Genomic DNA, 25331 nt, shown 5'->3' on the forward strand with positions numbered 1-25331 from the left:
CTATCTATCTATCTATCTATCTATCTATCGTGCTAACTATCTATCCATGGAATAAACCCGTTTCTGATTCAACCAATGGATGAAGTCGACAATCGAGTTTGAGGACGACCGATTTGGCGCCTTGATTTTGGCATTTTTAATTGTCACCATTTCGTTTTTGGAGCAAGAGGTGACCAATCATGCATCTGTAGTTCACTTTTACAGTGATAATAGTATCTATTTGACGGCAAAACAACATGCATACAACATAATGTACTGACCGAAACACATTTAAACTACTCCTCTCTGTATATTTTAGTACATCTGATTGCTAAAATGAGGCGCCATGTGTACAATTATTATAAAAACGATTAAAAAAATTGCATTTGTTAATACTGGAATCACGTTATCTTACATTTTGTTAAAAAGCAAATATTTTAATTGCATGACAGCATTTTTGAGTGATCATCCCTTTTAGTGAAAATTAACAAAATCTTACAAATTGTAAATACAAGGCTTTAAAAAAATTATTTCTCACTATTTTACTATTTCAATGAGCTCTAAAGTCACTTATGAGAGGATATTTATGTTTGAAACTACAATTATTATTGTTATTTTGAGTGTTATTCTATCGATATCTGCTATATAATGCTATATCGCCTTACCCAGGGACACAATAACCACATTTATGGGTTGAAATGAACTGTAATTTCCCTTTTATTGTGTTTTGAATGTCCTCTGTGTTTCCCTGCAGCACATCCCTGCAGGAGGTGACGGTGTGAAGGTGAAGTTCTTCGGTCAGTCCATCCATGGAGTCATGGATCTGAATGGAGACGGGATCACTGACGTTACCATAGGAGGTCTGGGAGGGGCTTCTCTGTTCTGGTGAGTAAAAACACCCACTCCCTAAACTACACATTCCTCCTGGAGCTAAACCAGACGTTACTATCAGAGACGGCAAAAGTACACGCATCCTTTACTCAAGTAGAAGTACAGATACTCGTGTTTAAAAATACTCTGGTAAAAGTAGAAGTACTGACTAAACTTCTTTACTCAAGTCAAAGTAAAGAGGCTTTGAAATGTACTTCAGTAAAAAGTACCCATAACTAGCAGCTGTTTTAAAGAGTACCTGACCTCCCTTTATATTAATAGAACAATAATGTCATTGTTAGCTAATGAATGTTTCCATGCTGAACAACGGCAACATGACAACGTTTCCATTGGTCCCTCTTCTTTAGAGAAGACCAGGAAATGATGGATACACGGATCGTGTTCAAATCAATAGGCACGCAATGACTCTAAAGAATAATGATCACGCATCAAACACACATTCAGACTAAAGGAACCAGCTGTTTGGAAAATGAGAGAAGTAGAAAGTACAGGTATTTGAGTTCAACATGTGAGAAGTAGAAAGTACAGGTATTTGAGTTCAACATGTAAGAAGTAGAAAGTACAGGTATTTGAGTTCAACATGTAAGAAGTAGAAAGTACAGGTATTTGAGTTCAACATGTAAGAAGTAGAAAGTACAGGTATTTGGGTTCAACATGTAAGAAGTAGAAAGTACAGGTATTTGAGTTCAACATGTGAGAAGTAGAAAGTACAGGTATTTGAGTTCAACATGTAAGAAGTAGAAAGTACAGGTATTTGAGTTCAACATGTGAGAAGTAGAAAGTACAGGTATTTGAGTTCAACATGTGAGAAGTAGAAAGTACAGGTATTTGTGTTCAACATGAGAGAAGTAGAAAGTACAGGTATTTGAGTTCAACATGTAAGAAGTAGAAAGTACAGGTATTTGAGTTCAACATGTAAGAAGTAGAAAGTACAGGTATTTGAGTTCAACATGTGAGAAGTAGAAAGTACAGGTATTTGTGTTCAACATGTAAGAAGTAGAAAGTACAGGTATTTGTGTTCAACATGAGAGAAGTAGAAAGTACAGGTATTTGAGTTCAACATGTAAGAAGTAGAAAGTTCAGGTATTTGAGTTCAACATGTAAGAAGTAGAAAGTTCAGGTATTTGAGTTCAACATGTAAGAAGTAGAAAGTACAGGTATTTGTGTTCAACATGTAAGAAGTAGAAAGTACAGGTATTTGTGTTCAACATGTAAGAAGTAGAAAGTACAGGTATTTGTGTTCAAAATGTAAGAAGTAGAAAGTACAGGTATTTGAGTTCAACATGTAAGAAGTAGAAAGTACAGGTATTTGTGTTCAACATGTAAGAAGTAGAAAGTACAGGTATTTGAGTTCAACATGTAAGAAGTAGAAAGTTCAGGTATTTGTGTTCAAAATGTCAGAAGTCAAAGTAAAAAGTCGTCAGAAAAATATATAGTGGAGTAAAATACTGATACCAGAAACATGTACTTAAGTACAGTAACGAAGTATTTGTACTCCACTACTTCCCACCTCTGTTTATAATACAGAATATGTCGGCGCTGCATTGTTTTACGCGGGTTTAGACAGCTGTGTGCCTCCCGCTGGAGACCAACAACTTCCTAATGACCTCAAGCCCTCACAGTCCTCCCATTCCAGGATTTAACTTCCCAGGAAGACGCTCCTCTCCCACAGTGTCAGAGCTGAGCTGTGTGAAAACTCCCGTCTCCCAAGAGGCTCAGAGTTTAGAAAGGATCTGGCAGCAGGCGGAGGTTTTCCCCGAGCTGCTGGCTGCGTTTTAGAAAAGCTTTAACGGTTGGATGGAGAGGCCAAGTTTTACAATCAAGCTGCATCCGTTTCTTGTTCCTTCATTCGAGGACGTAGAGAATCAGAATACCTTTCTTCGTCCCACAGAGGGGACATTTACATTGTTACAGCAGAAAAGAGCCAAAGACAGATTAATGTTACCTAAGAAGCATGCATACAAAAGTATTGTGTGCGTCACTCTTTAGTGTCCCCTGGTCTCCCAGCTGTGTGCTTCACTCTTTAGTGTCCCCTGGTCTCCCAGCTATGTGCGTCACTCTTTAGTGTCCCCTGGTCTCCCAGCTGTGTGTGTCACTCTTTAGTGTCCCCTGGTCTCCCAGCTGTGTGCGTCACTCTTTAGTGTCCCCTGGTCTCCCAGCTGTGTGGTGTCACTCTTTAGTGTCCCCTGGTCTCCCAGCTGTGTGCGTCACTCTTTAGTGTCCCCTGGTCTCCCAGCTGTGTGCGTCACTTTTTAGTGTCCCCTGGTCTCCCAGCTGTGTGCGTCACTCTTTAGTGTCCCCTGGTCCTCCCAGCTGTGTGCGTCACTCTTTAGTGTCCCCTGGTCTTCCCAGCTGTGTGCGTCACTTTTTAGTGTCCCCTGGTCTCCCAGCTGTGTGCGTCACTCTTTAGTGTCCCCTGGTCTCCCAGCTGTGTGCGTCACTCTTTAGTGTCCCCTGGTCTCCCAGCTGTGTGCGTCACTCTTTAGTGTCCCCTGGTCTCCCAGCTGTGTGCGTCACTCTTTAGTGTCCCCTGGTCTCCCAGCTGTGTGCGTCACTCTTTAGTGTCCCCTGGTCTCCCAGCTGTGTGCGTCACTCTTTTGTGTCCCCTGGTCTCCCAGCTGTGTGCGTCACTTTTAGTGTCCCCTGGTCTCCCAGCTGTGTGCGTCACTTTTTAGTGTCCCCTGGTCTCCCAGCTGTGTGCATCACTCTTTAGTGTCCCCTGGTCTCCCAGCTGTGTGCGTCACTCTTTAGTGTCCCCTGGTCTCCCAGCTGTGTGCGTCACTCTTTAGTGTCCCCTGGTCTCCCAGCTGTGTGCGTCACTCTTTAGTGTCCCCTGGTCTCCCAGCTGTGTGCGTCACTCTTTAGTGTCCCCTGGTCTCCCAGCTGTGTGCGTCACTCTTTAATGTCCCCTGGTCTCCCAGCTGTGTGCGTCACTCTTTAGTGTCCCCTGGTCTCCCAGCTGTGTGCGTCACTTTTTAGTGTCCCCTGGTCTCCCAGCTGTGTGCGTCACTTTTTAGTGTCCCCTGGTCTCCCAGCTGTGTGCATCACTCTTTAGTGTCCCCTGGTCTCCCAGATGGGTTTTGAGCTTCTTGCAGCATTTGTTTTATGCAGTTTTTAGCTAAAAAAATAACATATTTAGTTATTAAAATAAAGACAAATAAGTACTCATCCATGGCTGAGAATGAGTGAACATATTAAGGTTTTGATATATTATAAAAATAGGTTTTGTTGCACATAAAAGTGATTATAATTGCAGAGTAGAATTGCCATAAAAGGTGTCCTATATATCGCACGTCACAGGTTTATTGCACCCGTTGCACAGACAGTTTTCTGGACTTTTGCACGTCTGTTTTCTCTCTCCAGGTCCAGAGACGTCGCAGAGCTCCGAGGCAACATGACCTTCGACCCCGTTAAGATCAACCTGCAGCAGGCTCAGCATCAGTGTGAGCACGGAGGACGTAAATCTGTGTGTGTGAAGACGGAGGTGTGTTTCGTCTACAGCATCAAATCTGACCAGCAGGCCGAACACCCAGCTGCAGGTGAGCCCTTCATCTAGAAGCTACTACGGATGTTTTAGTGGATTTTACATATTTGCTATTAATTGGGTTGCCAGTCAGAGTCAAGTCTGACGAAAAACAATCAAAAATAGTTAACAAAAATAGTTCAGGCAAACCATACACACGAGTTAAAGTGAAATATCACATCGATCACAAATAAATCACACATCAATTTCAATTTTCATCCTGTGTATTCATTAAGGGAAAGAATACATTTCTCTGCCTCCTCACGTCCAAATTAGCTGTGTTTCATAAATAAATGTTCCTTTTTTTTGTCTTTACCCTGCAGGTATCCGCTACACTCTGACTCTGGATGCTCTGCGTGCGAAAGCGAGGGCTTCGTTCATCGGCTCGGACGAAAAGAACGACCGCAGAGTCGCCAGGACGTTCAATATCAGCCACAGGGAGAGAAAATGTGCTCAAGAAACCTTCATGATGTCGGCAAGTGCTCTGATCTTTTAAGATTTATACACAGGTGGTTACTTTTAGCCCCGTATCCACGAGACACAGCAATTAAATCAACTTAATGACGACGGGCATCCATGGAAGTTCATTTGTAGGCTGGTTGGAGATGTAGAAGGTGTTTCTGAGCGAGAAAGGAGACAGCACAGGAAACATGAAACAGACCGGATCAAAGCAGGCCGCGAAACAGCTCTGAGTGATAAATGATGGTGGCTAACAGGCGCAAAAGAGTTACAGCAGCCCAAACGCAGCTGCAGTTTAAAATAACGATGCAATTATGAAAACACAAATTTGCCAAAATGCATTCAAATTAAGAAACATCTCCACCAACTTGAGGAGACATGCGTTTACTAAAAGCTGCAAATTCAAAACGCTGCAAGAAGCTCAAAACACAACAGGAAACTGTGTGCGTCACTTTTTAGTGTCCCCTAGTCTCCCTGCTGTGTGTGTCACTGTTTAGTGTCCCCTGGTCTCCCAGCTGTGTGCGTCAAATGTTAGTGTCCCCTGGTCTCCCAGCTGTGTGCGTCACTCTTTAGTGTCCCCTGGTCTCCCAGCTGTGTGTGTCACTCTTTAGTGTCCCCTGGTCTCCCAGCTGTGTGCGTCACTCTTTAGTGTCCCCTGGTCTCCCAGCTGTGTGCGTCACTCTTTAGTGTCCCCTGGTCTCCCAGCTGTGTGTGTCACTCTTTAGTGTCCCCTGGTCTCCCAGCTGTGTGCGTCACTCTTTAGTGTCCCCTGGTCTCCCAGCTGTGTGTGTCACTCTTTAGTGTCCCCTGGTCTCCCAGCTGTGTGCGTCACTCTTTAGTGTCCCCTGGTCTCCCAGCTGTGTGCGTCACTCTTTAGTGTCCCCTGGTCTCCCAGATGCGTGCGTCACTTGTTAGTGTCCCCTGGTCTCTCAGCTGTGTGCGTCACTCTTTAGTGTCCCCTGGTCTCCCAGCTGTGTGCGTCACTTTTTGGGGTCCCCTGGTCTCCCAGCTGTGTGCGTCACTGTTTAGTGTCCCCTGGTCTCCCAGCTGTGTGCGTCACTTTTTAGTGTCCCCTGGTCTTCCTGCTGTGTGCGTCACTTTTTGGGGTCCCCTGGTCTCCCAGATGCGTGCGTCACTTTTTAGTGTCCCCTGGTCTCCCTGCTGTGTGCATCACTCTTTAGTGTCCCCTGGTCTCCCAGATGTGTGCGTCACGTTTTAGTGTCCCCTGGTCTCTCAGCTGTGTGCATCACTTTTTAGTGTCCCCTGGTCTCCCAGCTGTGTGCGTCACGTTTTAGTGTCCCCTGGTCTCCCAGCTGTGTGCGTCACTGTTTAGTGTCCCCTGGTCTCCCAGCGATGTGCGTCACTTTTTAGTGTCCCCTGGTCTCCCAGCTGTGTGCGTCACGTTTTAGTGTCCCCTGGTCTCTCAGCTGTGTGCGTCACTTTTTAGTGTCCCCTGGTCTCCCAGCTGTGTGCGTCACGTTTTAGTGTCCCCTGGTCTCCCAGCTGTGTGCGTCACTGTTTAGTGTCCCCTGGTCTCCCAGCTGTGTGTGTCACTCTTTAGTGTCCCCTGGTCTCCCAGCTGTGTGCGTCACTCTTTAGTGTCCCCTGGTCTCCCAGCTGTGTGCGTCACTCTTTAGTGGTCCCCTGGTCTCCCAGCTGTGTGTGTCACTCTTTAGTGTCCCCTGGTCTCCCAGCTGTGTGCGTCACTCTTTAGTGTCCCCTGGTCTCCCAGCTGTGTGCGTCACTCTTTAGTGTCCCCTGGTCTCCCAGCTGTGTGCGTCACTCTTTAGTGTCCCCTGGTCTCCCAGCTGTGTGTGTCACTCTTTAGTGTCCCCTGGTCTCCCAGCTGTGTGCGTCACTCTTTAGTGTCCCCTGGTCTCCCAGCTGTGTGCGTCACTCTTAGTGTCCCCTGGTCTCCCAGCTGTGTGCGTTACTCTTTAGTGTCCCCTGGTCTCCCAGCTGTGTGTGTCACTCTTTAGTGTCCCCTGGTCTCCCAGCTGTGTGCGTCACTCTTTAGTGTCCCCTGGTCTCCCAGCTGTGTGCGTCACTCTTTAGTGTCCCCTGGTCTCCCAGCTGTGTGCGTCACTGTTTAGTGTCCCCTGGTCTCCCAGCTGTGTGCGTCACTCTTTAGTGTCCCCTGGTCTCCCAGCTGTGTGCGTCACTTTTTAGTGTCCCCTGGTCTCCCAGCTGTGTGCGTCACTCTTTAGTGTCCCCTGGTCTCCCAGATGCGTGCGTCACTTTTTAGTGTCCCCTGGTCCTGTTTCCTCAAGTTGGTGGAGATGTATTTTCATCAGGTGTTTAGGAACCTTTGTCTTTTTATATTCTTTTTAGGCCGTACGCATTTTGCACCTGTAGGCCACCGTAGAATGAGGAGACCAACGAAAAGAGAGGGACTTAACGAGCACATGACAGACTCTTCATCGCACTTTTGTACTGCAGCACCTCCTAGAGGATGAACTCTCCAGCATCGTGACAGAACACACAGTTTCTCATTCAAGCCGCAATGGATTCCTCTGATTAGCCCGAGGCGCGAGGAAGAGGAACTAATCAGTGGAGACAGCTGTTGTTGCTGCTGTGTCATGGCTCCGTGATGAATACCTGCTCTGTTCTCCTTGTGCACAAACTCTCAATAACTTCCAGTACGGAGGAGTCTACAATTTGTCCCGGACACAAAAAGCATCACGACATGTCTGACCGAGGTGGATCAGACCCAAATGTGAACAAATCTGAACAACTGCAGATGAATCACAAATGAACCCATGTCCAAAAGAAGGGTTTAAAGCTCATGTAGTGATGCCTCCAGTCGTTAATGTGATCAGCATTTGGCTTGACTCATATTGGTGCTCTACTTTATGCACTACATGCCAAGTGAACCTTAAGATTTCTCTTCATGTGTCAGACCCTGAACCCCCCACTCTGCAGGTTGGTCCAGTTATTCTGGTTGATTGAATCCATACCAGCAGCTTTAGGGAACGCAATGTCCGTCTACCTCTTTATTCCAAACTGAAATATCTTAGCAGCCATTTGAATAGATTGTGTAACAGGACTGGGCAGATGAAGAGGAAAGTGGTAGTGCAGCAATCACGACAGAGGCAGTGTTCAAATCCAAAAAAGGCTTTATTGCTATCAAACTCCAAAAATACCTTCCATTAAACAAAGGCTAACGTAGCCGGGCCGCTAACCGACTTACCAGCTTACAAAAAACATTTCCTTACACTGGGAGCCTCCTGCTCCCTCCATGTGCCACACACAACTGAGCAACTCTGGGTGCTTAGTCTCCCTGCTAATTGGAAGAGGGTGGAGCCACCTGTTGGGAATGTAGGAGCCTCCCACTACTCTGTCTCTCAGCCCCTTACAATTGCTATGAACGAGAGTGCAGACATGCATGGTCCCAAGAGGATGAGCCGTACAGACTTAATTTAGGATTACAACTCAGACATTCACATATTTTTCGGACGTATTTGCTCGTACTTACATGAGGCACAACATTACGCTGCATCCACATGCTCCTGGGGTCGTCTCATTTCCCAATTTGGGAAGTTGTTCTCGTGTTTAGTTGTAAAATGGAGGACATATACGGACGCTACAAAGAATATTTTGTCCCAGAGTTCACCAGTACGTTTCCTAAAACCACTAAAACACTGCTTTACCGGACTTATTATCACGGTAAATGCTACTAAATATTTTTTTTTCTAGCAAATCCAGGTCTTATTACATAAAACCCAACCCAGTCTCACGCCATTTCGTGTTATAGTCACGAAATGTATTTAATCTATTGATTCGTGTTCACCAACACAATTTTCCCATTTTTTTCGTGTCACACAGAACGATTTTAAAAGCAATGTATTTCTATTGGTTGTGTGTTTCGTGCCTGCAGCACGTCTTTTTGTCCGGTCGGGTCGTGGAAGACCGGAAGCTGTGGGGTTCATAAAACATGTTCTTACTCAATATCAAGCCACGATCATTGTTTTTATTTTAAATTCTATAATGTCTGACTTTTCTTGCCGAAGAAATGGCTCAGAGCCTCAGAATACTGAAATCTGTATTTTTTAAATATGTTTTTCCTTCTAATTTGTTATTCTTTACATTACTTTTAAAATCGTTCTGTGTGACACGAATCAATAGATTACATTTTGTGACTATAACACCAAATGCCGTGAGACTGGGTTTTAACACCACATGAATTCCATGGAAGTAAAACATACATGCAAATTACTAAAAAGTCTATTACTATAACACAGTATTTACTTCCATCTGCGCTATGTCTTCGCAACGTGACGTCAGCTCAGCAAAGCACCAACTCTACGGACTCTTTAAGTCAAAGTCAACTTTATTGTCAATCTTTTTTTGTTTGTGTGACCAGACAGAGAGATCGAAATACCGTTTCCCACAATCCAGAATACAAAAACAAATATATTTAGGGTAATGTTGTGAATCGAGTGGCTTGTGTTCGTCGTCCATAACATACGCCTGCCCATACCATAACCCCACCACCACCATGGGCCACTCGATTCACAACATTACCCTACCCCTACCCCTACCCCTCACACCAGATACTGACTGGTTTTCGGACCCCCCCCAGACCCCCCCCAATAAAGCAAAACTGCACGTTTCAGAGTGGCCTTTTATTGTGGCCAGCCTAAGGCACACCTGTGCAATAATCATGCTGTCTAATCAGCGTCTTGATATGCCACACCTGTGAGGTGGGATGGATTATCTCGGCAAAGGAGAAGTGCTCACTATCACAGATTCTTTCAGATTTGTGAACAACTTTTGAGAGAAATGGTTATTTTGTGTTTATAGAAAATGTTTTAGATCTTTGAGTTCATCTCATGAACAATGGGAGCAAAAACAAAAGTGTTGCGTTTATATTTTTGTTCAGTGTATATACACAATCAACACATATGCACACATTAAGACATACATAAAAGCACAACAATGAATATACAAAATAACAGTCACTTCAATATCTTTGGGAAATGTGCATTAGTGCAAGACTGTCCATAGCAGTGTAAAACATAGGGTCTGGTGCTGGATGTGAGGTCTGAGTGTGGGGTGTTAAAGTCCAGTGGGGGGGTTAGTGATGCATGTTCTGGTGATTTGGGTGCAGCTAACAGGAAATGCATGGCGATGATGCTTTTATGTAAACACCCACATACAGCACTGTAGTCCTGAGAAGGATTCTAGTGAAAAGCCTCTGTGTGGGAGGACCATGTGTGAGGAGGACCATTAATCATTCTTTACTGACTCTCCTCTTCCTCCTCGTCCTCGTCCTCCTCCTACAGGCCCGTCTGGACTTCAGAGATCCTCTCATGGTGTCTCTGGAGTTTGGCCTCTCAGATGAAGACCAAGGCCCCGTCCTGGATGAAAACCTCCCTCGATCCATCAACAAGACAGTAAGACACTTTTTAACCTCACCAGTAAGAGTCTCCTCTCAGCACTTTGGGCGATGAACTGCCAAGTAACAGTGAGCAGAAGATTTAGAGCCGCAGACAGGAAGCCTCTGATGCTCGTCTTACACTTCCTCCATCTGTCTCCATAATCCAACAATGGCTCCCAACTGTTGCACTTCGTTAACATGAGAACAGCTGACTGTCAGGACTGCTCTACTGTTGTGCACTTCAATAGTTCAATATCTATAGTTCAATCTGCTCAATAACGGGTTTCGTTGGGTAACAATAAGAACTTCATTCAGTTCAGTTCACAGGCACACCAACAAAAGCAACTCCAAAAAGTCTAAATTAGCATTAGATTTGTCCCTATCAAATATCAGTGGCGAACCGTGTCTATCACAACTGAACCTCCTGTAGACACACAGAATATAATGGCGTTATAATGTCCGTCTTTTCACTGAATTGTCGTCTTGAAAAGGGTACTCACAACAATTCTGCAACAACTTCATCTTCACCTGTTGCACTTTACATTTCAACGTTAAATACAATAAAACGGCATGAATTGCTTCGTCGCATTCATCCTCTGTCTCGAGCCAGTGAACTAGCGGGCCTTCTAGAATACCCTGGAACCGAGGGGAACTCTGGAAGAACACGCCCACTGGCTACAAATCAATATCTGATTGTTTGATCAAACTGTCAGTCTAAACGCACGCTCTCATTCAGAGCAACGGCCAGGGCCTTCGATCAAGGATGTAGAATACCTTGGTGAAGGAGATTCTACCCAGAGACCCAGAACAAGATCTGATTGGTTGCTTTCTTTTCTAACACAAACCACTGGATATGCGTAGAGCATGGTCCGAGAAGGACAAACAAATCAACGTAACACTGTAATATTACAGATCAATGACACAGATACCATTCTCATTTATTCATTTTATTTATATAATTAAATCGATTTTTTGTTTGTTTTATCTGAGAGTTCCAGGGTATCTCTGAACACCTTGACGGTTCGCCGCTGTCAAATATACAAAGAAATACATTTCTCTGCCGTCTCACTTCCAAATGTGCCGTTTCATAAATATCTTACACTTCCTCCATCTGTCTCCATAATCCAACTGTGGCTCGCTGCTGTTACACTTCATTAACATGAGAACAGCTGACTGTCGTCCTTCAGTCAGTTTTCTGAATTCCCACACTCCTCCATGCATATCTGTCCTAACAAGAGGCTCTCCAGATAATGTGTCCAATGAGTGACGTGTATCCAGATAAAGAGGGGGAATCTGACGTGGGAATTCGGCTTCGGCACGTCAGGGGATTTCCTCATATCTTTGGAGGATACCAGCAAAATGCAACCCGTTAACTTGCATTCTTTTTCACTTTGTAAACATGTATTTATTGATTTTTTTATATTCATCACATTACACAAACACAACCGAACATTCCCCAACATTAGACATATTACATAATAGGCTAATGCTAAAAAAATAAAAACAGTTCAAAGTACAGACCAAGAATATAATTACATTTGCAAATTAACATTTTCAACAAAACGTTTTCACTTTTTAAATATGGTCGTTTGGCTTTGTCAACAAACACGTCTAATGGGTTGGAGCGCTAGCCAATAGGAGCGCGAGTGTTACAGTGATGTCACTATGTTACGGAACTCTGGGATTTTAGCCTCTGCAGACCATTTACATGCACAACAAACACACTACAGGAAGGGGAACACCATACAAAAAGGAGAACAGGGCCTCTTTAACTTTTTGAAATTGCCAACAGGTGTAGGCGCTAACTCCAAACACCATAGAGACACCAGAAGTGATCAAGATCCTTTTACCATGCTTCTCTTAATTCATAAATAAACAAATAACGCTCCGATACATCTGTTGAGATCTCCTCTCTCTCTGTGGACATTTATCGTTACCTTTTTATGCATAATTTATTCATTTCAGATACAAAGCCGTAAAGAGAACGTTGATATTGACGGCAGCGACCGTTGCTATTAATGCTCTTGTTACTGTGTGTGTGTGTGTGTGTGTGTGTGTGTGTATGTGTGTGTGTGTGTGTGTGTGTGTGTGTGTGTGTGGGTGTGTGTGTGTGTGTGTGTGTGTGGCCTAGCATTACTATACTAGTGGGGACCTAAATCTGTTTACACAGTCACGTGTGGGGACTCGCCTCCCTTATGGGGACAAATTGGAGGTCCCCATAAGGGGAATCATTAATTTTAGGGTGAAGACTTGGTTAGGATTAGGGTAAGGGTAAGGGTTAGGGTTAGGCATGTGTTGGTTAGGGTTAGGATAAGTCTCCAGGAAATGCATGTAAGTCAATGTAATGTCCCCTGAAGTGATGTATACATGGTGTGTGTGTGTGTGTGTGTGTGTGTGTGTGTGTGTGTGTGTGTGTGTGTGTGTGTGTGTGTGTGTGTGTGTGTGTGTGTGTGTGTGTGTGTGTGTGTGTGTGTGTGTGTGTGTGTGTGTGTGTGTGTGTGTGTGTGTGTGTGTGTGTGTGTGTGTGTAACATGCAGAAGCGACAGCTCGACACATCCTCGGTGTCAGATAGCAGCGATGCTCTTACACAAGCTCCTGTTATTGTTATTGAAGGGAAGAGAAGCGACACACACACACACACACACACACACACACACACACACGCACACACACGCACACACGAAACAGGAAGTCATCAGAGGAAGTTCTTGTCTTGACATTGTGCTGCAGATGATATTTTCTTGGGTGAACAGACACTGTTAATCTTTGCAGGGTTAGCGTTTTGGGAACCCCTTTTAGTCTGAGACACAAACAAATACACAGCTGACTTTCACCCTAGTTCATCTGCTCACTTCTGCAGAGGAGCTCCTGACGATTCATAATAATAAAGGTTGTTTTTATAGAAACTTTTAAACAAGAAATGCATTACAATAAAGGCAAATAAACATAAAATATGCATAAAAACCGGGATAGAATGTCATTATTGATGACAAATACGATGGGAATTAAAACACAGTAGGAAATATAGTACACATCGACTACTTTGTGTATTTTTGCTGCAGTTTGGACACTTAGGAAATGGGAATATAGGCTAAATGATGTCAAAAGATAATATAAACATCCCTCATTACATTGGAATACACCAAACTATTCCCTTAGCAATGATCAAAATGCATCTTCAAATGGAGGAGGACTCAAACGATGCATTTCTTTACTTATTTTAATTGCAAAAATGTCCCTAGTGATGCATTTAAATGTCCCTCTCTTGTAGATTCCCCTGGTGGACTGTGGAAGTGATGAGAAGTGCATCGCTGATCTCTCTCTCAAAGCAGTGCCTAGTGTCAATAAGTAAGTGGAATTAATCTGTCTTAAAACAATACTAGTATGAAGTAGCATACAAATACTTAACGATATGTACTTCATTACCAGAGGTGGGAAGTAGTGGAGTACAAATACTTCGTTACTACTTAAGTAAATTTTTCTGGTATCAGTACTTTACTCCACTACTTATTTTACTGACGACTTTTTACTTTCTACTTCTCACATGTTGAACTCAAATACCTGTACTTTATACTTCTTACATGTTGAACTCAAATATCTGTACTTTCTACTTCTTACATTTTGAACACAAATATCTGTACTTTCTACTTCTTACATGTTGAACCCAAATACCTGTACTTTCTACTTCTTACATGTTGAACACAAATACCTGTACTTTCTACTTCTTACATGTTGAACTCAAATACCTGTACTTTCTACTTCTTACATGTTGAACCCAAATACCTGTACTTTCTACTTCTTACATGTTGAACACAAATACCTGTACTTTCTACTTCTTACATTTTGAATACAAATACCTGTACTTTCTACTTCTTACATGTTGAACACAAATACCTGTACTTTCTACTTCTTACATGTTGAACACAAATACCTGTACTTTCTACTTCTTACATGTTGAACACAAATACCTGTACTTTCTACTTCTTACATTTTGAACACAAATACCTGTACTTTCTACTTCTTACATGTTGAACTCAAATACCTGTACTTTATACTTCTTACATGTTGAACACAAATACCTGTACTTTCTACTTCTTACATGTTGAACACAAATACCTGTACTTTCTACTTCTTACATGTTGAACTCAAATACCTGTACTTTCTACTTCTTACATTTTGAACACAAATACCTGTACTTTCTACTTCTTACATGTTGAACTCAAATACCTGTACTTTATACTTCTTACATGTTGAACACAAATACCTGTACTTTATACTTCTTACATGTTGAACCCAAATACCTGTACTTTCTACTTCTTACATGTTGAACTCAAATACCTGTACTTTCTACTTCTTACATGTTGAACTCAAATACCTGTACTTTATACTTCTTACATGTTGAACACAAATACCTGTACTTTCTACTTCTCACATGTTGAACACAAATACCTGTACTTTCTACTTCTTACATGTTGAACTCAAATACCTGTACTTTCTACTTCTCACATGTTGAACACAAATACCTGTACTTTCTACTTCTTACATGTTGAACTCAAATACCTGTACTTTATACTTCTTACATGTTGAACTCAAATACCTGTACTTTATACTTCTCACATGTTGAACTCAAATACCTGTACTTTCTACTTCTTACATGTTGAACACAAATACCTGTACTTTCTACTTCTTACATGTTGAACTCAAATACCTGTACTTTATACTTCTTACATGTTGAACACAAATACCTGTACTTTCTACTTCTCACATGTTGAACACAAATACCTGTACTTTCTACTTCTTACATGTTGAACTCAAATACCTGTACTTTCTACTTCTCACATGTTGAACACAAATACCTGTACTTTCTACTTCTTACATGTTGAACTCAAATACCTGTACTTTATACTTCTTACATGTTGAACTCAAATACCTGTACTTTATACTTCTCACATGTTGAACTCAAATACCTGTACTTTCTACTTCTTACATGTTGAACTCAAATACCTGTACTTTCTACTTCTTACATGTTGAACCCAAATACCTGTACTTTCTACTTCTCTCATTTTCCAAACAGCTGGTTCCTTTAGTCTGAATGTGTGTTTGATGCGTGATCATTATTCTTTAGAGTCATTGCGTGCCTATTGATTTGAACACGATCCGTGTATCCATCATTTCCTGGTCTTCTCTAAAGAAGAGGGACCAATGGAAACGTTGTCATGTTGCCGTTGTTCAGCATGGAAACATCCATTAGCTAACAATTACATTATTGTTCTATTCATATAAAGGGAGGTCAGGTACTCTTTAAAAGCAGCTGCTAGTTATGGGTACTTTTTACTGAAGTACATTTCAAAGCCTCTTTACTTTGACTTGAGGAAAGAAGTTTAGTCAGTACTTCTACTTTCACCAGAGTATTTCTAAACACGAGTATCTGTACTTCTACTTGAGTAAAGGATGTGTGTACTTTTGCCATCGCTGATTATTAGCAGCTTCCTGTGCATGACTGCCTCCTGGTGGATTGATGTGGGCATTACACCCACAAATACTCACATTTGTAATAATCCTGCAGGATGATGATCAGAACCAACAAAGACAAGATCGACGTGAACATCAACGTGAGGAACAGCAAAGACAACGCGTACAACACTAAAGTCATCCTCAGCTTCTCCCCAAACATCAACTACGTTAAAGTGGAGGTGAGACCATCTTCTGTCTGCAGCATCTTAACCCATAAGAACCCGGACCCATTTCTACTTTTGGGAAAACTAATGGGAACATCATTTAGACTAAATAGACCACCTAGAACACATTTCTGACAAGTAACCCCCCCTAGTGTCAAAGATCTGAAAAGTGACATATATGGCTTTAATGGTAAAGTAACTCTTATTTATAACTTAAAGGTCCCATGTCATGGCTATTTCTACTGATCATAATTCCATTGTTGAGGTCTAGTAGAATATATTTACATTGTCCAACTCACATTGGTTTCTCACAGCATCTCTGTATAGTCTGTGTATTCCCTCTCTGTCCTAAACGGCTTGTTGGAGCTCCTATTTCTGATTGTGCATAATTACTCCGGGTTTACTGTGAACGTTTTAGTTAATGTCCCGATCTGAACATTTATCTCATTCGTTTCATATCAATTTGATCAAGAAATGTTTCCAAAACAGGTTAAATGTAATAAAGGACATGTAATGTAGGCATTTTAATTCTTAAATGGCTTGAATGTTCCCTTTAGCAACAAACAAAACATGTAGCTAGTTCTGTCACATGTGTTAGCCTGGCCCATGGACATCTTGGACGTGTTGTTATGGTAACACAAAGTCACATGACCTGGCCCATGACCCACCAGAGTGTTCAGGGTGTGTCACTCAGGGACTTCATGAGATACAAACAAGGATAAATCTGTATAAGGAACTTTCCAGAGTATTTCAATGTCATGTGACACCTGTGTCACGGTGGGTCCTTGTGGGTAAACTAACACCATGTGTGTTTCATTTTGTGTTATTCCCAGCCGGAGAAAGCGTGCACGCTGAATCACACGAAGGTGGAGTGTGCGGTTGGATACCCTTTCTTAGGAAGCAATGTAGAGGTCAGTTTCAGTCTAATTAAGTCTGTACTAAATGAGGTGTTGTTGTCTTTAGTGCTGCTAATAATGTGTGTTATGTTCTGATATCCACAGGAAAACTTCAAAGTGAGATTTGAGGTGAATCCCAAACACATCCAGGACGTGATTCAGATCAACGTGACGGCCACGAGGTATTTTCTATATTTTTCACTTTTTCTTTATTTGTCTGAATTTAATTTAATATATTTTGTTCAAAATACAAACTCATGCTTTTACATTAAGTATGAATAGAAAAACAAATTAAAAAAATGCTTAATTATGTGCTTTAAGTCCAAAAGCTTTTTTCTTCTTTAACTTGAAACTAGTTATATAAATCTTTATTTATTTTAGTATTTATTTATTACACTATTTATTAAATATTGTATTTATTTATTATTATATCTATTTATTATTATATGTATTGATTATTGTATTTATTGATTATATTATTTATTGATTATACTATTTATTTATTTATTATTATTATATTTATTATTATTTATTTATTACACTATTTATTTATTTATTACACTATTTATTTATTATTATATTTATTTATTATTATATTTATTTATTATTATATTTATTTATTATTATATTTATTTATTATTATATTTATTTATTATTATATTTATGTATTACACTATTGATTTATTATTGTATTTATTGATTATACCCTCTTCTCCCCACAGTGACAGTGAGGAGCTGGAGTCGACGTTGCACGACAACTCGGTGCAGATCTCCATCCCCGTGAAGTACCAAGCTGGAATCATCTTCACTGTGTGAGTGGCTCCTCTTCCTCCTCCTCTTCATCAATGCTGCAACTAACAACTGAAATATTCTCACTAATGATTCACCTGCCAATTATTATCGAGATGAATTAACTGTTCGGTCAATCAAATGTGCGAAAAAAAGTCAAACACTTCCAATTAAGTGATTTTTCAAGGTGATGTCTTTTTTTTAAAGTCAGTAATTTAATATGAATAAATACAGTCAAGGAACAAGAAAACAGAGTTAGCTTATAGTTCATAAAAAAGAGTTATGAAATTACAAAAATGTAAATAAATAAATACAATTAATATTTCAAATCATAAATAATTGAATATCTCGTTATTATTATTTGTATTTTTTATTATTATCATTACTGTTATAATTATTATCGTTGTTATTACTTAAAAACACTAAGTGTGCTCCATTTGTATGAATTGGTAACGAGACTTCTGGTTTCATGGTACTTTAATTAAATGAAATGCATAAATCTAATATATGTATTTTTGTTTACAGGCGTCCTATGGATGAACACGTGGTGGTGAAAGACGGCGAGACGTTTGCGAGTTCGTTCAACGAAACAAAGATGATCGGAGAGGAGGTCATCATCAGCTATACGGTAACACATCGCATCCATGTGTTCGGTTATTACCAGAGAGGGCAAAAGTACACACATCCTTTACTCAAGTGGAAGTACAGATACTCGTGTTTAAAAATACTCTGGTGAAAGTAGAAGTACTGACTAAACTTCTTTACTCAAGTCAAAGTAAAGAGGCTTTGAAATGTACTTCAGTAAAAAGTACCCATAACTAGCAGCTGCTTTAAAGAGTACCTGACCTCTCTTTATATTAATAGAACAATAATGTCATTGTTAGCTAATGAATGTTTCCATGCTGAACAACGGCAACATGACAACGTTTCCATTGGTCCCTCTTCTTTAGAGAAGACCAGGAAATGATGGATACACGGATCGTGTTCAAATCAATAGGCACGCAATGACTCTAAAGAATAATGATCACGCATCAAACACACATTCAGACTAAAGGAACCAGCTGTTTGGAAAATGAGAGAAGTAGAAAGTACAGGTATTTGAGTTCAACATGTAAGAAGTAGAAAGTACAGGTATTTGTGTTCAACATGTAAGAAGTAGAAAGTACAGGTATTTGAGTTCAACATGTAAGAAGTAGAAAGTACAGGTATTTGTGTTCAACATGTAAGAAGTAGAAAGTACAGGTATTTGAGTTCAACATGTAAGAAGTAGAAAGTACAGGTATTTGTGTTCAACATGTAAGAAGTAGAAAGTACAGGTATTTGAGTTCAACATGTAAGAAGTAGAAAGTACAGGTATTTGAGTTCAACATGTAAGAAGTAGAAAGTACAAGTATTTGAGTTCAACATGTAAGAAGTAGAAAGTACAGGTATTTGAGTTCAACATGTAAGAAGTAGAAGTAAGGTATTTGTGTTCAACATGTAAGAAGTAGAAAGTACAGGTATTTGAGTTCAACATGTAAGAAGTAGAAAGTACAGGTATTTGTGTTCAACATGTAAGAAGTAGAAAGTACAGGTATTTGAGTTCAACATGTAAGAAGTAGAAAGTACAGGTATTTGAGTTGAACATGTAAGAAGTAGAAAGTACAGGTATTTGAGTTGAACATGTAAGAAGTAGAAAGTACAGGTATTTGAGTTCAAATTTAGTGGAGTAAAGTACTGATACCAGACAAATTTACTTGAGTAATTAAGTAGTTGTACTCCACTACTTCCCACCTCAATATTAATACACAGTTTAATTATTAATTAGTTTAATAAAATCTGTTTCCCCCCCCCCGTGTTCAGGTGGAGAAGTCAGGTGACATGGTGACTCCTCCTCTGGACCTCTATGTGGTTTATCCTCAACTCTCGCCTCGGCAGAACAACCTCTTGTACCTCACAAACGTCACATCCAGCGCCAAGGTACACACACACACACACACACACACACACACACACACACACACACACACACACACACACACACACACACACACATACACACATACTTACTGTACATTACATTTGATTGCGTTTGATTGATCTATTCCCCTATTTATCATTTATTTTTCCCATTTATTTATGTAAGTATTTGTACACACACACACACACACACACATACTCTCACACAGACACACACACCCACACGTGTCACCAGCAGCCCCAAGGTACACACACACACACACACACACACACACACACACACACACACACACACACACACACACACACACACACACACACACACACACACACACTTGTATCTGAAGAGACACCTTAATGTCCGTCTCTCTGCAGGTTGAATGTGACGCAACTCGGTGGATCAACTATCAGAAAATTAGCCCTGAAGTCGTTTACCCGAATCCAAAGAAGGAAACTCTGAGCGTCTTCCTGCTGGTGAGTGACCTGACTCTCTGTGGGTTTATTTTTGAGTGTCAAGTTAATTTCAGCTTCACCAGTGAATATGTTTTGCCCTGAGCTCCACTCTTCCTGTGTCCTCTGCAGAGATGTGAGAACCAGTGTGCGTCCTTCAGATGTTCGCTCCCTGAGAACACCTCCAGCCAGGTCAACGTCACGTTCAGAGTCTGGAAGCCCACCTTCATCACGGTGAGAAACTCAGGCATCACTGCTGGATGTTTAAGGCGTCACTCTGTGTTAAATCATATAGCATATCATTTGGCAAGTGTGGGAGGTTTCGTCCAATTGTGGAAGTTGAAGCTTACCTCCTATCATCCAATCCAATCCAACTTTATTTATATAGCACATTTAAAAACAACAGTGTTGACCAAAGTGCTGGACATCAATAATATATGAAAAGCAGCATAAATACATTTAGACCAGGGATGGGCAAATGGCACCTCCTCTTTTTGCGGCCCTCAGATTAATTTATGAACAACGTAATGAATAAAAAAAAAAATTGTATATATATTTTGAATTTTTTGTTATACCTGTAGTACTGATACCGTCCACTAGACTCCTAGTTACGTGGCGAGCTGCTACATGATTTCAAATACCGGTGCTGAGGAACAGCAGAGTGTGGGTTGACAGGTGTCTGTGTTGACATTGCCCGTATTGTGCGTCAGCAGAGAGAGGCTTCAAGTGTCTTAGGTTCAAGTTAGACAACTGATGTCTGGGTTAGTGTTCATGACTTCATGTTTATGACTTAATGGTTAATCTCAATGCACACACATTTCCTGTGCTTTCCAATTGTTTAAAATAGTTTTATTCCACTGTTAAATAACCTGTTCAATACAAACATGCCACTTGTAAAACTTAAATAACATTTCTGTGAACTGATATTTGTTGAGCGAGTTTATTAGAGGGTGTTCCCTGAAAGATTGTAAAATGTCAATGAAGATCAGACTTCGTATATTTGTTAATAATTACATACAATACATGGAATTTGTGTGTGTGTGTGTGTGTGTGTGTCTGTGTGTGTGTGTGTGTGTTCCCCAAGTGAATCTGCGGCCCCCTGGTGGCCAGTACATCAATTATGTGGCCCCACCACCATCAAAGTTGCCCATCCCTGATTTAGACTAAACCGATAGGACAAAAATAAACTAATGTAAAAGCAATAAAACCATACTTATAGCCACAGACTGAAAACCCTCATACATTTTAAAACACAACAAAATAGAAAACCCCAGACTCGTAGATCATAAGACTATAATAAGCTGTGTAGCCGAGACCTTAAATGTCATTATAGAAACCACGTTTTGATCCCATGGCCATAACAGATTAAACTTATACTTGACATTATATCTGGCTTAACATCGAGATGCTTCAAAATATAACTTTTTACCATTTTGAACCAGATTAAGACCTTTTCTCATGAGCCTTTTGGGACAATTACATGCTATTTCCCTGGTTTCCTGCACAAGAAACTAAGAAATACATCAAAATCAATGCTGTTAGTCGCTACAGTAGTTATCGACATATCCTACACTGTGGGGAACACCATCCTCCTAGACAGAAAGTATCCAATATTGGTGTTTTTCCCACTTTAACAGTGACATTATGTAAACAAACTGGCATTTAAACGGTTAAAACTGTAAAAAAAACAATGTTTATTTCGTAGTCATGGTTAGAATTGAAGTTATATTCAAGATTTAACATTTAAAAATATCTTTATACCAGTTTTTGAGACATGTTATTGTCCTCTAAGAATGTCCGGCACATTTTGCTCATTTTTTATTGTCTTGTCTCTCTTGTTGAATTGCTCAAAGTGAAGAACAGTGAAGCAGATTGACCAGCTAAGCTTTCTAACTGATTGATAATCAACAACTCAAATGTTAAAATGAGATTTCTTTCACAGGGGGAGTTCACCAGTCTGTACATGCTGGTGAACGCCACGCTGAAGATCACAAACACAGACCTGTTCGAACTGAGCGACAGCACCAGGAGTGTAAGGCATTATCTATTGATCTGTTTTCACTGTAAACATCTGTGTGTCGCAAGTTTAAATATATTTACATTGTGTGTGTGTGTGTGTGTGTGTGTGTGTGTGTGTGTGTGTGTGTGTGTGTGTGTGTGTGTGTGTGTGTGTGTGTGTGTGTGTGTGTGTGTGTGTGTGTGTGTGTGTGTGTGTGTGTGTGTGTGTGTGTGTGTGTGTGTGTGTGTGTGTGTGTGTGTGTGTGTGTGTGTGTGTGTGTGTGTGACATCAGACGAAGATCCAGGTTTCTAAGGAGTCTTCAGGAGGAATCCCCATCTGGATCATCATCATCAGCATCCTCATAGGACTGCTCATCTTAGCCCTCGTCATCTTCGCTCTCTGGAAGGTAAAAAGTATTTCAAAAAGCTCGCTATAAATTGCTAAATTAAACGTGCTTTTGTGTCCGTATGTTAAATATGAAGCTATGAGCGGCAGGACACCATTAGCCTAGCTTAGCATTAACACCCACCCTGGCTTTAGGGCTGTAACTAACAACTGCTTTCGTTGTCAATTAATCTTTCTTTAATTACATTTCTTAATTGATCGATTGATAGGTATAAAACAATGACATTCAGTGTTTCCCAAAGTCAACATGAGGCACTCAAATGTCCTGTTTTGTAAGCTGTAAGGGAAACCTCTGCAGTAATGGAGAGTCAGGACTCAGAGAGACACGAGGAGAGTTGGTGCTTTGATGTCAAACACTGATGGTTTATTACGAGTATCGGCCGGAGGATTCACGTCACAAGTCACAGCAGCCAGAGGTTCTGCCTGCACGGGAGGGTTGCCACGTCAATTCTGCAGCGCCTCTCTCCTGCTAGACCTTTTAAATGGTTTACAGAGTAATCAACATATTGGGGGAGATAACGTCTGGGAACACTGGAGATAGCCCCAACATCTGGAGACACTGAATCACTTGTCTGACCCTTAGGCTCGAAGCCAGCGTCCTCACAATCATAAACCATTTGTGACCGAGAGTTGCCCGGTCATAAACTGGGAATATCAACATATTGCTGGAGCAGCACATTCCTTAAGGGAGATAACAGACGTCAGGGTTGGTCATAAATGTCAAAGGGCAAAAAGGTTAGATATCTTAGGAGTAAAGGAGAATTATTCTCTAACATAACCTCGTGATTTTAATTTGGACTCTTTGAAATTAGATAAAATTAACAATTTAAAATGACAGACGGGTTAAATGAAGGAGATGTAATGCATTCATTAGGGAGCTTTGATGTGTTTGAATGCAGATGTATTAAGTGTTTCAACAGCAGCTGCTTCTTCAACTATATCTTCATATTTCACAGTAATCCTGATATTGTTGTTGACCTTATCAATAAAGGGAATAAACAAACTTCCAAGATTCTGAGCTATTGCATTCCTGTAGACTTTGCTGGTCGCTTTCTAATTGAATTTCTGCTCCTTTTAGATGGGCTTCTTCAAGAGGAAATCCAGAGACTACTCGAAGGAGGACATGATGGACTGAGGACACCCAGCAGCTCTGTGTCAGCAGACTTTAAAACAGGCAGTCGGACAGACGGAGGAAACGCCAAAGGACCCACACACACCTCGGAGCTACGACATCATGACGACCTGGAAAAAACAAACAAGCCTGGGTCAAATAATATCTGCAAATACTTCCCGGTGATGCTTCAGGTTCACACACAGAGAGGGCTTCTTTAAATTGTATTTGCGAATACTATTTGTTGTAGATCAGCTTCTTTCTTGCATTCAATATCACATCAAGTTCAAAAAGGAACCACAAAAGAGGAGGAAGAAGCCATAACTCAGCAGGAATCTGTTGGCAAAGAAGCGAATATCTGTACATACAGCTGTTTTACCTAAGAGCTAGCTGCTCTCCGGCTTCAGAGGGAAAAAAGTACTCAGGTTTTTCTGTGTGGAGATCAAATGTCGCGACCTCACGTTCTTTCTTTGTCATTACAGCATCAACGTCCAAAGGTCTGTTTGCTTTTTAAACTTATAACATGTGAACTTAACACGTGTTGGAGCAGTTCAAACTAAGCGAATGTGCTTTATTAGCAATACAAATACGGAAGCACTGAGATGGAAGTAAAACAAAATGGTGATCCAACTTTACCCGTTTTCTAGGTCTTTTTTCTGTGTTTATGATGTAGGAACATTTTAAGAATCATATTTTCCTTTTTTATTCCTTCATATTTGGATTGTTTGTTATTGTAATATTATTTTTAGCCACAAGAGGCACTAAGTCTAAACACAAGAGCCGCTTTCACACCAAGTACTTTGCCGTACTTAGTTCCTAACACTTAGTACCCAGCACTGAGTGCCCCCATGGAACTAAGTACAGATCGCGTTCACACCGGAATAAGTTCCCTGAGGGAGGATTAGGCAAATGAAGCCGCTGACGTCACTTCTTCTTCTTCTGCTTTGGGTTTACTGGCAGGCCGCAAACAACTTCACGGCGTATACTGCCGCCCAAAGTCCCCGGCCAGAAGTCCCTGGAGTTGGGGACTGGCTTCAGTAGAAGCTGCTGGGACTCCCAGCAGCTTCTACTGAAGCCTTCTGAGTAAATCGCCAGAACGCCGACACCTCCTCATCTCCACCGCTCCTATGTTTTCTTTTGTGTTGCCATAAGTTAGCCTCTCTCCGTTGGTGCGCTGGGCTAATGCTAATGCTAATAATGCTAATGCCAGCAAATACAATGGCGGCTTCAAAAAACTTTTCAGAGTTTTAGGGGGCGTGGTTTGCAATTCGCCCAGCCATCAAAAAGTGGTACTTTTTCTCCCCAGGATAGTCCCACCTCTCTAGCAGGCACTAAAAAAGGGGGTAAAAGTTCTCTGAACTAAGTTCTCTTTTTGGTGTGAACGCAAAATTCCAGGCACTAACGGAACTAAACGGGCAAAAGTACGAGGAAAAGTACTCCGGTGTGAACGCGCCTAAGGTAAATGCAAGGAAAGAAACACATAATTTAAACGTTTTTCCACACCTTAGTTAAAGGTTTTAACTTTTAATTATTTTAATAATTAGTCATAAACAAAGAACAAAAAGGCAAGTGCAAAAAAAGAATTCCGTATATTAATTTCCATGTTTTATTTTCTATTGTATTTTTGACGTAGGAACATTTTTATAATACCATTTTGAAGGATATTTTGTATTCCTTCATATTTCTCATTGATTGATGTTGTAATATTAATTTTGTCCACACGAGGCACTAACCCACTAACTTAGTTTACATGTAATATTATTATCTAAACACTCTAAACATAAGGCTGATGTAAAATAATTATCCTGAAAA

The 25331-nt window shown here is 40.9% G+C and overlaps 1 protein-coding gene across 1 annotated transcript; it reads left to right on the forward strand.

The window, feature by feature from the left end:
* Positions 1-733: 733 nt before the first annotated feature.
* On the forward strand, positions 734-24483 carry itga1 (integrin, alpha 1; the record flags this gene model as incomplete). The annotated part of the gene is given in 16 exon segments (XM_034224023.1): positions 734-864; positions 4234-4409; positions 4717-4868; positions 10138-10248; positions 13504-13580; positions 15799-15925; positions 16744-16821; positions 16912-16988; positions 17529-17618; positions 18121-18223; positions 19438-19554; positions 19930-20028; positions 20137-20238; positions 21947-22036; positions 22296-22409; positions 23487-24483. Coding segments are annotated over 16 exon segments (1701 nt in total), but the record flags the coding sequence as incomplete, so codon positions are not given.
* Positions 24484-25331: the final 848 nt, after the last annotated feature.

Source organism: Gymnodraco acuticeps, unplaced genomic scaffold, assembly GCF_902827175.1.
Source record: "Gymnodraco acuticeps unplaced genomic scaffold, fGymAcu1.1, whole genome shotgun sequence".
NCBI lineage: Eukaryota > Metazoa > Chordata > Actinopteri > Perciformes > Bathydraconidae > Gymnodraco > Gymnodraco acuticeps.